Below are 16,848 nucleotides of genomic sequence, written 5' to 3' on the forward strand. Positions count from 1 at the left end.
TTCAGTGGATGTAAGGGCCCACCAAGTCAAATTTATTGGACATACACGGTGTGTCCAGGTTCTATTAGGACTGTGTTCATTAAAAATACAAGATATATGATATAAATTCCGTCCTAAGTGCAACAATTTATTGTAGGTCTTTCATTTTGCTTTCTTCTACACTACGTTTCGGCCGCAAACGGCCATTATCAGGTGTATACACTCACGTAGCTGTTACACTGCACCCAGTTTAAAATTTAAAAACACACAGGTCTTCCCAATTGGCTAACAGGATCTACTTCACTGATATTTGTCTGATTCATACATCATCTTTTTCACCCACACACATCAATTTTGACATTCATGAACTGGCACTTTTTTATCTTCAGTTCCAATTTAGGAAATTCCTTCAAAATTTTTTCCAAATTTTAAAATTTAAAATTCTCAGGGTTACTTGCCCCACGTCTATAATGCNGTGTAGATAAAAAGTGCCAGTTCATGAATGTCAAAATTGACGTGTGTGGGTGACAAAGATGATGTACGAATCAGACAAATATCAGCGAAGTAGATCCTGTGAGCCAATTGGGAAGACCTGTGTGTTTTTAAATTTTAAACTGGGTGCAGTGTAACAGCTACGTGAGTGTATACTCCTGATGATGGCCGTTTGCGGCAGAAACATGTAGTGTAGAAGAAAGCAAAACGAAAGACCTACAATAAATTGTTGCACTTAGGATGGATTTATATCATATATCGTATAGAGTGTAACAGGATGCTTAAATATAACATTGAAAAATACAAGATTTTAATTATTTTCAAAATTTCACTCATTTAATTCAAAATAGTCTCCTTCTGAATCAATACATAGCTGGAATCGATTGAAAAGTTTTTGAAAACATTCACTGTACTCCTTTTGTGGAATCGCATTTAAAACTGCGGTAGATTCCCTTTGGATGTCCTGGATGGTGTTGTGATGGCCTCCTTTCATCACCAACTTAACTTTTGGGAACAACCAGAAATCTGCTGGAGCCAAATCTGGCGAATACAGAGGATGATCACGGACTGTGATCCCTTTTCTGGCCAAAAAATCGTGCACGATCTTCGATTTGTGGGTTGGGGCATTATCTTGGAGGAGCAACCAGGAACCTTGCTCTTGATATTCAGGTCGAAGTCGAAGAATTCTCGCCCACAAAGCATTGAGGACGCTGAGATAATAATCAGAATTCACTGTTTGAACTGCTGGCAGAAATTCCTTGTGAATTGATTCCTTTGGAATCGAAGATAATGGTTACAAGTGTCTTTACTCAACTCTTTTGCATGGGCACTTTCTTTGATTTCGGTGTCTTTGGGCTCAACCACGCTGCACTCTGCTGCTTAGTGAGAGGTTCATACTGAAAAAACCATGTATCATCACCCGTAACAACCGATTTTGTAAACTGTGTATCACTTTGGGCCGACCATAACATGTCTTTGCAGTGTTCCACTCTGAATGTTTTTCATCGCCTGACAGCACGTTCGATACAAACCACACACAGACCTTCCGTTTGCCCAAATCCTGAGTCAACATTTGATGCACAGAACTTTCTGGTATTCCCAAAAGTTCCTCGACGAGTCTTGCAGAAACACATCTGTCTGATGCAAGGATTTCGGTCACTTTTTTCACATTTTCTTCAGTGCAAGTTGTTCTCGGCTTTGATGCACGTGAAGCATCTTCAATGTCCTCCGTGCCATCACGAAATATAGCATAACATCAAAAAATGTTCAAGTGACTCAAACAATCACTACTGTACACACTTTTCATCATTTTGTATGCTTCACCGGCTGTTTTGCCTAACTTCAAACAAAATTTGATGTTGGCTCTCTGTACAACTGCCATTTTCCGACAAGCATCAGAACAGTCCTATTACATTCAAGGTCAGAACACATGATGCAGCTATGCTTGCGCTTTGAAATTATAGACAGTCACAATTGAAAATTCAAGAATCTTAATGCCACAACTCATAAACAGATGGCATTGCAGGGCAACATTTAAAAAAAAATAAGTCATAACGGAACCTGGACACACCGTGTACATATAACAATTGTCTAAGTTTCAAGAAGACCCTACACAAAATTAGCTTACGAGTCGCATAACAACTAATTACGTTAGAAATCAAGGTTTTGATAACAGAAAATGGAAACAACTTTTTCACTAATATGCACATTACAATGTAGACTTAAACTGTTTCCCTCACATCACAATAATAAGCATTTTATATAAGAATTAATAAAGTTGCACAGTCACCAATGTATTAATCTGTATAATGGCTGAAAGGAAAGTAGAGGAGTGTGTTTGCTGTCCCTGTAACACAATTAGAACCAACAAGCACTTCTGAAGGCTGTTGCTTCTGTCTTATGAAAATTATGAAGGTTTTCTAGGACAACAAACATAAAATTATGTACCCCTGATGTCAGATCTGCTCTGAAGCTTGTGCAAACACGATTTAGCCATTCTGCTGACGGGAATGAAAATCACATATAGATGGCAAATAACAGGAAGATAGGAGAAGTATGTTATCATCTTCTGTTCCAACTTATATTTCACTGAGTCAACGATCTTATATCATAACTGAAATTTATCAGTGCAACAAGCTTAGCTCTTAGACTGAGATTACAATGGATTGTTTTCGTTAAAGCCAAAGAAAATTTCTACATTTTGAAAAAGAAACCAAAAGCTACTGACATTTTATAGTGTGATTGACTCTCTTTGGGTGTGCTCTGACATTCACAGATTGAGGAAAGAGCTGACATTCAACATAAAGCCACAGAATGACAATTATTTATACAGATTCATCCAAAGTGTGCTTTAAGGCTGCTTTGTTAAATAACAGGAACAAAGTAGAATTCAATACCTATGCCCAATTATATTGGTGTGCAGGAACCTGAAGATGGCATGTCATTTGTACTGAATGCAGTCAACTATAAGGAACACTGCTGGCAATTAAGTGACGTCTTAAAAATTGCTATGCTTTTATTAGAGTTGCTACAGAAATTTATGACATATTGCTGTTTCCTTTGACTATGAAGCAGTCGAGTAACTGAGAGCCATAGTGTTATTAAGGACTGGAAATTGAGTGGAGAAATTCTTTTTGGGAAAAGACATACAGAAAATATCAGCTGGTATTGCTTAATAAATTAAATAAAAAGCTGGTGCCCAATGAAACATTTTGTAAAAGTTTTAAATAAAATGCCATTAGTTCTGACTACCTGTAGTTAAAATTTTGAAACACAAGTGATGCAAAACTAAAAAGAAAGTACTGTCTGTTGGTGTGCAAAAATAAAATCTTCATACTTGTACAATAGCCTCAATGAAATGCTAAAGCCTAATGAATTTACAGCATGGATTCTAAGTACCTGTTTGTAATTTCAAGTAAAATAAAGCAAATAAATGATGACACTGAGTGACAGCTGGCATGAAGCTATAAAAAGGTAGGATACTCCACAAAATTTGCAAGACAAATAATAAAATGAAGAGACATGTTCTGTGAGAAAGCCAAATACAGTAGCATATTTTTATTATCTGGGCAGCAGTTTTTCTGTTTCCTATTCTTTGTATCATTCATACTACTTGTACATGCTTCTTTTTCATTTTGTTCTGCATACTGTACATTTATTACTAAATATAATTCAATTTTCACCCAATCATCTTATTCACTGATGTCATCTGCAATGTGTATTTTCATACATTTTGCATAAATAACTAAATAACCAACCAACCTAATGGAGATCAGTCCTTCTTGAGAAGCTGCCAGTTGTGCAACAACTCAAGAATTTCCAAACATTTTATGGAACCTGAAGTTTCATTACCAAGTTCACAAGAGCCGTCCACTGGTCCCTATCCTGAGCCAGACCAATCCATTCCATACCACCCGCATCCCCTCTAAGATCAATTATAATATTATATACCCACCTACTTCTTCGTCATCCTAGTGGTCTCTTTCCTTCTGGCTTTCCCACCAAATATCCTATGAATATTCCTCGTCTCCATTCATGCTATATGACCTGCACATCGCATCCTCCTTGACTTAATCATTCCAATTATACCCGGCAAGGAGTACAAATTATGAAACTCTTCATTATGCAGTTTTCTCCAGCACCTGTTGCTTCATCTCTCTTCAGCCTAAATATCCTCCTCAGCACCCTGTTCTCAAACACCTTCAGTCTACTTGTATGTACATCCTTTACTGTCAGAGACAAAGTTTCACACCCATACAGTACCAAAGGCAAAATTACAGTTCTGTATATTTTAATTTCTATGATTATAGATGGCAGATGAGAAGACAAAAGGTTCTGGACTTAATGGAAGCAAGCATTAACCGAATTGAGTCCCCTCTTAATTTCCTCCTGAATCAAATTCTGAATTGTTACTGTCGCAATATTTTCAAAGGAACTGTTATCTATCATTAAGTCTTGGGTTTGTCCCACATTCTGGTAATAAGAGAACAACATATACTTAGATTTCTCTACGTTTACTTCTAGACCAACCTCATTAGTAGCTTCAATTAATGTTTTTCTTCATGGCATCTACGATACCTCCCAATAGATTAACATCATCAGCATAGACCAGCAGCTGATGTGCCCCATTTAATTTCAGTCCCACCTGTTTTTCTGCACCTTCCTAATGGCATATTCTAAAGGAAAATTGAAAAGAAATGGCAATAAAGTATCTCCGTGTTTTAGACCATTATGGATAGGAAATGTATAAGACAAATGTTTACCTTTACTATAGGTTCCATTTAAATACTTTGTGATCAACCTATTAGTTTCATGAGTACCCAAAACTCTATGAGAATACTGTACAACACTTTCTTCTTAATTGATTTATAGGCTCTTGAAGCCCATGACTAGCTGATGTACTATCTCACTGTACTCCCATTGTTTCTCCAGTATCTGATAAATGCAAATATCTGATCAGTAGATGATCTGTTATGTTGAAACCCACAATAATGAACCCTCATAATTCTGTGTACATATAGACTTAGCCTTGAGATGATTGTGGATAAAATTTTGTATGGAGCTGATAACAGTGATGATATCCCACAATTATTATTAGTCAGCTTTATCACCCTTCTTGTAAATTTGTACAATAACAGACTTCTTCCACTGATCAAGCAATTCTTCCTTATTCTAAATAGAATTAATGAATTTATGGATCTCAGACCATAATATTTCTAAGCACACATACAAGTATATACAGCATATAGATAGATATCAATCTTAACACTAGCTGTTATTTCCCCTTCATTCCCTACTATCAACTTCTTCAAATGAGCTTTGTCTCCCTAATTCCTTCTCTCTGTCTTCCTGCATTCATCTTCACAGGTTTCAAGTGCTGCTGTATGTAACTTACTTTGGTCTGGTTGTGTTTTATTCAACAAAGCAAGATAGTCCCAGAATCCACTACACTGCCACATCTGTCTGTCAAATTCTCTTTTGACTTCCTCCATGGCTGATGTCTGTCTTAAATGGCAAATATTAAATGCATGATATCCATCCATGTCAGTGCCCTTCATCTTGAATAATTTATTCATTTCTATCACAGGGGATACAATTTCTTGTTGTGGTGCCTTATTCATTTTAGTGTCAGAAGAACCTGACCTTTGCTTTTGGTGTTCCAAAGTTCTTATGCATTTGCCCTGTTCAGGTATCTCAGCTGTTTGTGATGTTTCAAGAAGCCCCACACTGAATCTATTTTCTTCCACTTCAGAGTTCAAATGTGATAATGACAGCCTCTGGGTTCTGCTCTTTTCTGTTTTCTCATTCACTTTATTAGCACGCAGCTGCCTCATGTACAGTCTATTCTGTTCCTTTTGCTTTGCTGTTTCTTCAGGAGTTCTTCGTAGCATGGACAACCGCTTATACATCCTGTTCCTTTCTTTCCGCCTTTCAACTTCTTCAGGTGTGTGTGATGCTCGAAGCCTTCGCATATATAGTTTATTCTGTTCTCTCTGTCTTGCAGCTTTTTCTGGAGTCTGATTCAATAAAGATAACCTCTTGTATATCCTGCCCTTTTCTCGTCGTCTTTCAACCTCTTCTGGTGCTTGAGATGCTCGAAGTCTTTGCATATATAGTCTATTCTGCTCTCTCTGCCTTGCAGCTTCTTCTGGTGTCCGGCGCAACACAGATAACCTCTTGTACATTCTACCTTTCTCTCGCCGTCTTTCAACTTCTTCTAATGACTGAGAGGCTCGAAGCCTTCTCATGTACAATCTATTGCGTTCTCTTTCCTTCTCTAGTTCTTCCTCCGTTTTGGTCTGCTGGTATTTTCTGGTTTGTCCCACTTTGCTGGATTTACATCTCCTTCTTCTTGTGTGAATTCGCATATATGCCTTCCAAGCTTCTTTACTGTTAAGAGCAACAAAGGCAGAAAATAATTTTCTTTTAAGATCTCCCATGTCCTAGAATTATGACAGTTTCATGGAATCTTTTGTTTCAAAATATGGTGATGAAGAATCACAATGGAAATTACCTCAAACAAATATGCCCATACTCTTTTTGTACCTTCACATGTTCAACTGTAACTTCTTCACAAAACAAATTTCTGGAACATTCCATAAAACTATCACAATTGTGCAATTTTGTATAAGAAGACCTGCAAAGTCAAAAAATGCAGAGCAAAGACTTGGCCTCTTGCTATGTAACTAAACAAGGAAACAGTGTTAATCCTAAAGAGTACTAACTTCTGGGATGTAATGCTATGTAGCCCAGCATAAGTTCACCAGCATTGCAGAAGATGTACTGCCACCATCTTCAGGGTAAAAGTGTAAGCTCTACTTGCTGCCTACATCTTGCCAGCTGCTTGTTTGGCTTACTCTTCAACTCTGAAGATAAAGGTAGAATGTTCCTTCAAAATGTTACCAGATTACATGGTGCTACATCCCAGACTACTCTTCACAGTCGCCACTATGAGAATCTGAAACCAAGCAGTGTTAATCCTATTTCTGGTCTACACAAAACACAGATGTTATATCAAAAGCAACAGACCAGCGGTTTCCAAAATGTGGGTTGAAGTGATTATGATTCCCAAAATGTAATAATACTAGAAAAATTCTGATAAATATCAACTGATAAAGCCAGAACATGTTTATTTTAAAAACAGAAAACTTAGTAACCTTACCTTGTATATGCACACACCTATACACATAGAATTAAGATAGGGGATGGGTCATTTCTAAGCTGAAGGAAGTGGCATTGTGTACATATGGACACTGCAATACAGCAATAAAAAACTGTTAAATGTGGCTATATGTTGATCACGATTTGTGTTATGCTAACTGGTATGATAAAACAAAAGCATTCCCTCAGGACAACAGTTTCCTTTTAACATGATTCTCTAGGCACCCCTTTATGCTAACAAGTCCCAAAGAGAAAGACAGAGATACAGTCATTCCTTTTTTATCCAGGTAATAGTAAACCTATAAAGAAGAACCTCTAATGATAAAGTGATATAACAAACAAATTTTTGCAAATTTTTGTTTTGTTTGCTAAACAAGGTTCTCATTACAGATGTTTCTACATAAGACCCCACTGCACACATGATTCTACTGATTCTACAGCAGTGCCTGTGTACACATTACACCACACAGAAATTGTATTTATTTGATTAGTTCATACACTATATACTTCCGTCACCAAAGCAAGAAAAGGTTATAGTCACTTTAATTCTTCACTCAGGACCTGTTTTGGCCATACAGGGCCATCATCAGGTGTCTGTCGCTATGCTAAACTGTTATACTGTACTGAATGACACAACTGCATGTGGCCAGTTATCAGTACTCCTTAATTAAAATGAAAATTAAAAATTCATTTTAAAATTGGTCAACCTTATTAAATTTAATAAAACTTTAACAAAACGTCATTGTTTAGTTTTTATCTCGCGACTAGAATGCTGTCATTGTATTCATTTGCAGCCATCGTAGTTTTTGCGTGTCGTATTTCTCCCTTGTATGTGTTACTAGTGCAGTCTTCCTATACAGGAATGTACTTCCTTCAATTCCAACACAAGAAAACATATGAACATTAATAGCTAATTTCATTACTTTGGAGCCTTAATCAAGTGGTAATGCTAATCATTTGTACTTTGGAGCAACCTGGTTTGAATCTCAGTTATGACAATGACTATTCTGACTAAGGATTTGATACAGCACCTCAAATGAGGTCACAACTACTTATTCTTCCATCCTTTCCAATATACAAGGTGGTTCAAATATGACCGGGACTGATTTTTTTTTAAAACCAAAATTGCCCAACATTTACTTGCACATGTCAGTCTTCAATGTAATCCCCTCCGGAGTCAACACATTTTTTCCAACGTTCTGGAAGCATCCTGATGCCCCTTTCAAAAACGTTTTGTGGTTGGCAGCATATCCACTCCCAAACATTCTGGATGACGGCGTCGTCCACAAACCGCATGCCTTGCAAGTCTGATTTGAGTCTTCCGAACAGGTAGAAATCACTTGGTGCCAAATCGGGACTGTACGGCGGATGTGTCAGAAGGTTCCATTTCAATTTCCAGAGGGTTTCCATTGTTGTTTTGGCCGTACGGGGGCGTGCATTGTCTTGAAGGAAGGCTACCCGCTTTCCACCTCTCTTCCGCTTGGATCAGATCTTTTCCTTCACGTCTGTTGCCAGGAGGTCTGAGTAATAAGCTGCATTGACTGTTCTGGCATCTGTCAGAAAGTCTACATGGATAACCCCGTGCCAGTCCCAGAAGAACGTTGCCATCACTTTCCTACCAAACGGCTCCTCCACACTCTCTTGGGTTTGGGAGAACTGGTAGTATGCCACCACTTGCATGATGATTGCTGGGACTCGGGAATGAAGTAGTGCACCCACGTTTCATCGGTGGTCACTATAGACTTCAAATATGCATCACCTTCGTCTTCAAACTGCTGTAGCAGATGACTGGCAACTTGCATGCACACCATTTTGTTCACGTCCGTCAAAGTGCATGGTACCCACCGGGCATTCACCTTGCGATAGTGCAGGTGGTATTTCATGATGTCTTCTACACAACCAACAGTGATGGACAGCATTGCTCCAAGTGCCTTGATAGTGATGCGCCTATTCTCACGAATAAGCGCGTCTGCACAATCAATGTTTCACTCGGTGACGGATGTTTGCGGCTGACGATCATGCGGTTCATTCTCCATGCGCTCTCTGCCCTCTCTGAAGCACTTACACAACTCAAACACACGGGTCCGTGAGAGACACTCTTCCCCATACTGTTGTTGGAGTCTGTGGTGAATTTCAGTGGGTGGGACGTTTTCTCCAACGAAGAATTTGATCACAATGCGTTGTTCCACGCTCCGCATTACCTTCTGTTCACTCATCACTCTAGCATCTTCCAGACAGGACTGAACAGGTTCTAACCCTAACAGGAGGGAGGGTGGAGGTTGTGGCTTCACTCTCTCAAGGTCGCACAGCTGCTGCACAGTGCAGCTTGTTTACAAAAAAAAATCAGTCCTGGTCATATTTGAACCACCTAGTACTATTCACTACTCAGTGCTCTGACATCACTGAATAAACCATAAATAAATTAATAAATAAATAAACAAACAATATATTGCAAATATAAATGTACTGTTTCAAAGCTATTCACATTACACAGAGTCAGAAGGTATCTCATCCTGTATTCCACCAAATATTAACCAGTCAAGAAATGTTTCATACAGAAGGTATACATCATAACAAGATATGTACAGTATCAGACTACATTGAACCAATGCACAGGTAGAACACATCGAATATATATTTGCCGAAACAAAATGCTTACATCATATTTTATGATCATATAATGACAAATATTGTGAAATATGCACACCTAACATACCATACATTAACAACCCATACATCATAGAAACTTGTCACTGGGCTCCACAATTGGGCTTACTATATAGAAAGCTTCTAACAACAAAGACCTACAAATGACATAACCTGCCCAAATCTACACTGTAGCATTAGAACCTTAGAATTAAGCTGGCATACATAGTTTCTTAACCTCCCATACTAAATAGTTTTAAATATTTTAATTTTTTGAAGTATATTTAATATTTATATAATATATTCAACACTTATATCACCTAATATATCTTGATATATGGCATATATTTTATCTTTTATCTTATTTTATATCTTCTATTTTAATTGTAATACCAACTTGAGGCAAAGTGTATCCGTTATTTATAACATGAAACATTGCACTGGTATGGATCCATATTGGTAGTTCAATAACTGAACGTATTCCTATATATAACTGCCTGATGATGGTCTTGTATGACCAAAACATGTAGCAGGAATAAAAAGTTAAATTGTAAAACAGTAAAAGCCAGTATATGTGTTGTGTTGATGGTTAACCAATTCCTATATATATGTATAGTTTAAGTTACATACAAATTTTCTATACAATAAGCTATTTCTGAGAATATCAATAAAGCCTGATTTGAGCTTTATGTAAAATAGGGCTTAAGAGTGGTCTATTTAGTGTAAATTCTGAATATCAGATTTTACTGAAATCTAAATAGTAGCCTCATAAATGAAAGAGACAGATGGATGGTTGACCTGACAGGCAGGAATGTAGGTAGGTAGGTAGGTAGGTAGGCAGGCAGACAGAGAGACAGACAGACACTCTACTGTACGTACATTTCATGCAAAGAATTAAAAACAAGTTTAACGTTAATGCCTGTAAAATGTGAGCTCTTAGCACTTATTTATGTATTTATTTGTAACTTATTTAACAACACTTTCAGCAGTCAGACTATACAGCACAGAATGGATAGATGAAAGTGAAGGATGACTTGGAAGGAAGAAGCCAAGGCCTAACTTAGGTACTATCCCAGAATCTGCCTGAATGGACTGAGCAAAATTATGAAAGACCTATCAGGTTAGCAATGTTCCAGCCAAGATTTGAAATGAGCACCTCCTGAATAAGAGTCAAGAGTGTTACCACTATATCAACCCATTAGGTTTAACACTTGTTTAACCCTTTAGCGTGGTTTGCCATACACGGTACGCTGGTATTTAAATGGTCCTAACTGCGGTTTGCCGTACACCGTACGCCAAGCTGCAAGCTTAATTTCAAAGGCCGATAAATATGGAATGAACCATGCCAGCATGATGACGATTGCACTGGGCTGTTGTGAAAAGAATGTGCTCTCTGTTCATGTAAACACAACATTCAATTTCCTGCAGCTCTGCCAGTCAGTCTAAATAGAACGCTGACCTCACAGTTACGATGGCCGAGTGACTATGATATCAACATACCACAAAGATGATATGCGTGTGGTTGTGAATAAAGCAAACAAACAAGAAACAAAGCCCTTAGTTGTTTGTGATTACAACAGAAACATGCTAAGAGTGGATCTGATGGATCAAATGCTACAGCCTTACTTGCCTGAACGAAAGAAGAGTATTAAGTGGTATCAGAAGTTATTCAAGAGGCTATTCAATGTAGCAATACATAACACAATGGTCATATATTGGTGTCTCCTGAATAACAAAAACAAGGGTACGCTAAAGTTCAGACTTTCATTAGCACAAGGCCTCGTGGAAAATCACGGTTCTGGTTTTCCTCATCCTGTATACGACCCTCCGTCAGTTGAGCCGCCGCCTAAAAGACTCAGAGAACAACATTTCCTGGAGCATATTCCAGCCAAAGGGAAAAAGCAAAGCCTCAATAAAGATATGTGGTGTGCGGAAAACATGGTAAAAGGAAAGAATTTATTTTTGGCGTAGTGAATGTGAGGCAGGGCTGTGTTTAGATGGATGTTTCAAGAAATACCATACGAAACTCAGTTTCTAATCCACTTGCTTCCATCGCTCAGATAGAGGGTGCTCATATTATAAGGTAAGATTACAAAACCATCTTTTAAGATGATTTCAGTGAAAAATTCATAATTATACCTCATATAGTTCAAAAGTTATGATACATAATATAATTTAGAGCAAAATTTAAATGGGCAATTAAAAAAAACTACCGCAGGAGGCACCACAACAGCGATATTTAAATGCCCACGCTGAAGGGTTAATGACTGCTATATAAATGTATAGGTACTCTAATAATAACTATTTTACTCTCAGTTGTCAATAATTCTGTCCTCTTGTAAGGTGCATAACAATGAGCATTAGAAGAATTGTAATCTCTACTTTACACAGTTTCAATAGTTATTTTCCAAGAATTAACCACCATGCAAATGGATGGACGATGTTACTGCATGTATCAACTTCATATTTAGCTCCTATTCATTGTTATAATACTACTTTCATATGACAATGATACAAAGCAGTGACTGCACCTATGAAATGACAATGTGTTACTCAGAATCTTAATACCAAAACATAACCTGGAACACTGGAGAGGCATACTCTTACCAAGTAAAACAAATCACAGATCACAAACTACGTTAAAAATTATGGTAACAATATTCTATAAAAATGGATCCTTATGTTGTCTCAGAGGGACTGTGGAAAACTTTCAACACTTCTGTCAGGAGAACACCTCATGCTGTTGTCACAAACTAAACACATCTGGGGACAACTGTTTGCTTTCAGATGTAAGAATTTACATAAACATCCTCCTCATGAAGGAACGCTGTCAAAGTCATCTCCGAATGTTTCCAATGGAGGGATGACAGTTAAATTCTCCAATTACATGACTGAAGATATCTATGCATCTTTCTCTATCCTATACATGACTAACATACTCAAAAAAACATAAAAGTGTGCTGTGAAATGCTGCATACCTGCAGCATGAAATTACAAATGTGGCAGAGGCTTTACCATTTGTTTGTGTACTTACATCGTAACTGGCTCTTGCAAAATTTAACCAATAGATCACAATTCAGGCAACATGTTAGAAAGCACTGAACTATTAATATTTCAAGGCATATGAGCCTTTTTTATCAAGGACTGTTATGTCAGAAAGGCAAATTTTAGTCCACTGAGCCATGAATGAGTTCATGTCATGTGTGATGATGATGATGATGATGAAACAAGAAAAGTCAATGAAGATTAAGCCTCTTTCTTTAATAAAAGTCTGGATATATAAACACACACTGACACACACATCACATGCACAGCTCCAAGAGCAGATGATTAGTAAACAGAGTTACATAAACTAAGTTTAATATCTGTTAAGACAAATGATTTCACTTCTAAAACTGATATAACATCATTAAATTTCATTCACACACACACAATCACACTAAAACCCTGGTAGGATGTAAGTGCTTATGCAAACCTGCACAACACACACATGGCAGAGGAGACAGGTAATATGGCAAACTTTATTGTTAAATATGCATTTTTGTAAGGTGCACAAGACTTTCTGCACTGTTTACCCTTCATGGGGAATTAAAAATGAACTGGCCTTTCTCAGTTTGGGTATTTGATTACTTTACAGTACTGTCAACTGTTCAAGATATACAAAAAACAGGCAGCAGAAGAGCCACTTCTCACTTGCTGCACTAATTGAAAGGAAAGGATTATCCATCATGTCTCTGTTAACTTAATTTGCCTAAGAAACTGCACCTCACTTTCTGTTCTTCCATCAAGCGAAGCTGCCTACCACATTTCAGTATCTTCAGATCACTTCTTTTCATTTGATTGTTGCCACATTTTTGGAATCTTTATCATCCTGATGTAGAATTATTTTATCAAATGGGCTCTTGGAAATATAGCAAAGAACTTCAAATTCAATAAGACACAGGAAATTAGTAGTTAGGTATACTTCTTTCAAATACTTCCAGTCCTTTTCTTGCACAGGCTCCACTCAGTCCTTGACTTATCAGCCTTTTCTTATTTTCAGATTTTTCTTTATCAAGTTTTATGTGCCATGATTCAGGCCTGAGTATATATATGTCTACATCATCATGTGATGTGCAGACACAAATGTTAGATTCAGTACACTTCACTTTCTTTGATCTCTTTCCCGTATCTTTAATGCTTTGAAACACCTTCATACAGTCTATCTTCTGCTTTACCTCTTTTCCTGTTACAAAATGTGATGATATTCTTTGTTCTTCATTAATATCTTTGAAAATCATGCCAGAACCCCCAGTTTAGTGAAATCCTCTATTTAGTGAACTGATTCCCACATCTGTATAATCTAATGCACCCATGTTATTTGATTCTGTCTTTATATAGCCCTTCCATACCTCTATAGGGAAAAATCAAGGAAAAGATATCTTGTGTTTGGATTATTTGATTCTAAAAAGTTTTCTTTTCTTGTGACCAGTATGCCATTTTCTTGAAGACCTGGGCTGGAAAATGTAGCTGAACAATATCTTGTCTAAGCATGACTGACTGGGGTTAAAAAAGAGTGTTAACCTTTAAAGGAAACTGATAGAAAGCATCTTCCAATCATTAATAGTACTGTACATATGCATTCCTGTTGTGTTTCTAAAAGGAGACTAATGACAAATGAAAAATGTAGTGGGAGATTTCCTCTATTCCCAAGCATATGAAAACCTCAACAAGGCAGACTGTGGCTACTCAGACTGCACATAAACAGGACATACGAACACATCTGTATGGCAATACAGCGTATATGACCACCCATGACATAATTCTGTTCAGTCAAAATACATGTCCATATGAAAACATGCACAGATGGGGCAAATTTCTGAAGCAGAGTACAAGAAAGTGCCATAGTTCTTCCACGCAGTTAACAGAGTTCTTACGAGCAATACTAGTGACATGACTGCCACAATCTCGCTTCAAGGGTTATATGTAAAAGGAAGTGAAGGTAACAGGAAAAGTTTGTCATGCCTGGGAGGAGTAGCACTTACATATAATTACATCAAGGGATATTATGTTGCCAATCCTTGTGGCCACATGGCCTTCAGGCCTCTCAAATATATGGATAACAGGTTCAAATCTCACTCAGGACAGGGACGTTTTTCCATACTTCTCCAAGTTGTCCTATGATTATAGTGTGCTTGATAATAGGGAATTACGAGTATAAATACATCAGTATATTAGCTCTCTGAAAATTGGCACACTGTAATGACTGTCAGGATAACAAAAATTTCATATTTAGAAAATAATTTAATTTCCCACCCTGTCCCGCAGAATGCATGGGACTTTGACTCGTTTTGTTATTTGAAAACAGGGTCTAACAATTTTTATTTAACAAATTATTAATTAGGTCCTCAGTCAAAATTTATAATCAAATTAACAAATGACAATTACAAATATCATAGAATTACCTAATAAATATTACATATCAAAACATAAATGAAGTGTGATATTGGCCAGTGAACCTTATAATAAAAATGGAGCTGGAAATTCTGTGATATTAGAATGTTCAAAGATATCCTACCACAGACACAAAATAGAAACCTTAATCCATGACACTACATACCCAAGGGGTGGGCCTAACTGTTGGCCCTTGCACCACCACCTTCAATAATCTATTGTGCATATTCCTTCAATTTAACTCTTCAACAATACTACACTTCAACAGGGGTAGCATAATAGTCATCTGGTTCCATACAAATTCATGACAGTAACTAAACCTGAATGTGTTGAATGATGAAATAGAAGAGTGCAAGTATAATAACATTTTCCAAGATATAACATTTATCCTATCTCCAGTCTTTTTAAAAGAATAATAAACTGACATTCCATACCCTGGACAATGAACGAACTGCTCTAATACCTTAACACAATGATGAGCCATATGCAAGTGCTGAAAGGCTGTTCAATGTCCCTCAGAATTACTAGTTTTTTGGACTTTGTCCATCGCCCAGTATTCTACTACTAGTTGTTGTACTACCTGATGTTGTCCACTAGTTGTTCAATCTGTGTATTCCCCTAGAAATATTGTTTCATATGTGTTGAGCTTATCAGGCTTCTTAAAGAAATAAAATTTTTGAACTCCTCTAGTTATGCACCTAGATAATATGGACACTTTCCACCTCGAAACCAGCTGAAAAAACTACAGCCCACTTTACTCTTACAAGAAAAGATCTACAAGCACGAACTTAACACTTAACGGACCGATGATTTAAATATTTAAATCACCCTGGGGACCAGCATTTTTAAACATACTACCCTAACTTGTGCACTGTTCAGTTTAAAAATTAATATAAAATCTCCTAATTAATTTTTTGAACTAAAATTTTTGGAGAACACTTACCAATGCTCCTAGAAGTGCTTGAGGGTGTGATATTTCTGGAAACTTTGCCCTTTGTGAAATGGCATTACACAGAACTTGCAAATGTAGACTTACTCCTTTTTTTGTGAACTGTGCAAACATGGCATTGGCTAGAAGTATTCTTCCCCTTGGAATGTTCACTCTTCACAATTTTCACGAGAGTATTTTTCTGCATATCGCCCTGGGGGGTCCACATGAGGCCTTCGTGGGGTGGGAGTTGATGGGTCCGGTCGTACTAAGTCTTTGTGTGACCCTGGTTCTGCCGCCACCATCTGGACTGTAGCCCAGGCCTTTGCCACATTCATCAGAAATGCTTTGTATTTCAATTTTGAATCAGGGTTTAGATTTTTTTAGATTTTTTGCTGTCCCCACAATGTTACTACGCGCAATGTTATTACCCGCATTATCGTCGGAGCTACTGTCACTTTTACTGTCTGTGGCCACTGTTGTCCCCCGTCATTGTCGCTGTCTGAATGACAATCAATCCATTACTACGCATCTCACAAGGCAGGTCAGCTAGGTCATCGGAGGAGAATTTGTCCTTGATCCATTCTCCCCACTAGCTACTGGCTGATACACACAGCTTGAAGAAGGCAAAGCATTTTCCTTTATAGTCGGTTAAGTAAACAGCGAGGTCAAGTTACTGACTGCTAACTAAACATTCCAGAGTCTTATCA

The 16,848-nt window shown here is 37.5% G+C and overlaps 1 protein-coding gene across 1 annotated transcript in view; it reads right to left on the reverse strand.

Moving 5' to 3' along the window:
• Positions 1 to 4,309: 4,309 nt before the first annotated feature.
• Positions 4,310 to 16,848, reverse strand: part of LOC111871561 (RNA-binding protein 25) — a 27,397-nt gene continuing 14,858 nt past the window's right edge. The window contains exon 5 of the mRNA XM_023864760.2: positions 4,310 to 6,360. Coding sequence (XP_023720528.1) covers positions 5,298 to 6,360 — 1,063 coding nt within the window. The 3' untranslated portion in view covers positions 4,310 to 5,297. The remainder of the gene's footprint in view (positions 6,361 to 16,848) is intronic.

This window comes from Cryptotermes secundus, unplaced genomic scaffold, assembly GCF_002891405.2.
Source record: "Cryptotermes secundus unplaced genomic scaffold, Csec_1.0 scaffold1345, whole genome shotgun sequence".
NCBI lineage: Eukaryota > Metazoa > Arthropoda > Insecta > Blattodea > Kalotermitidae > Cryptotermes > Cryptotermes secundus.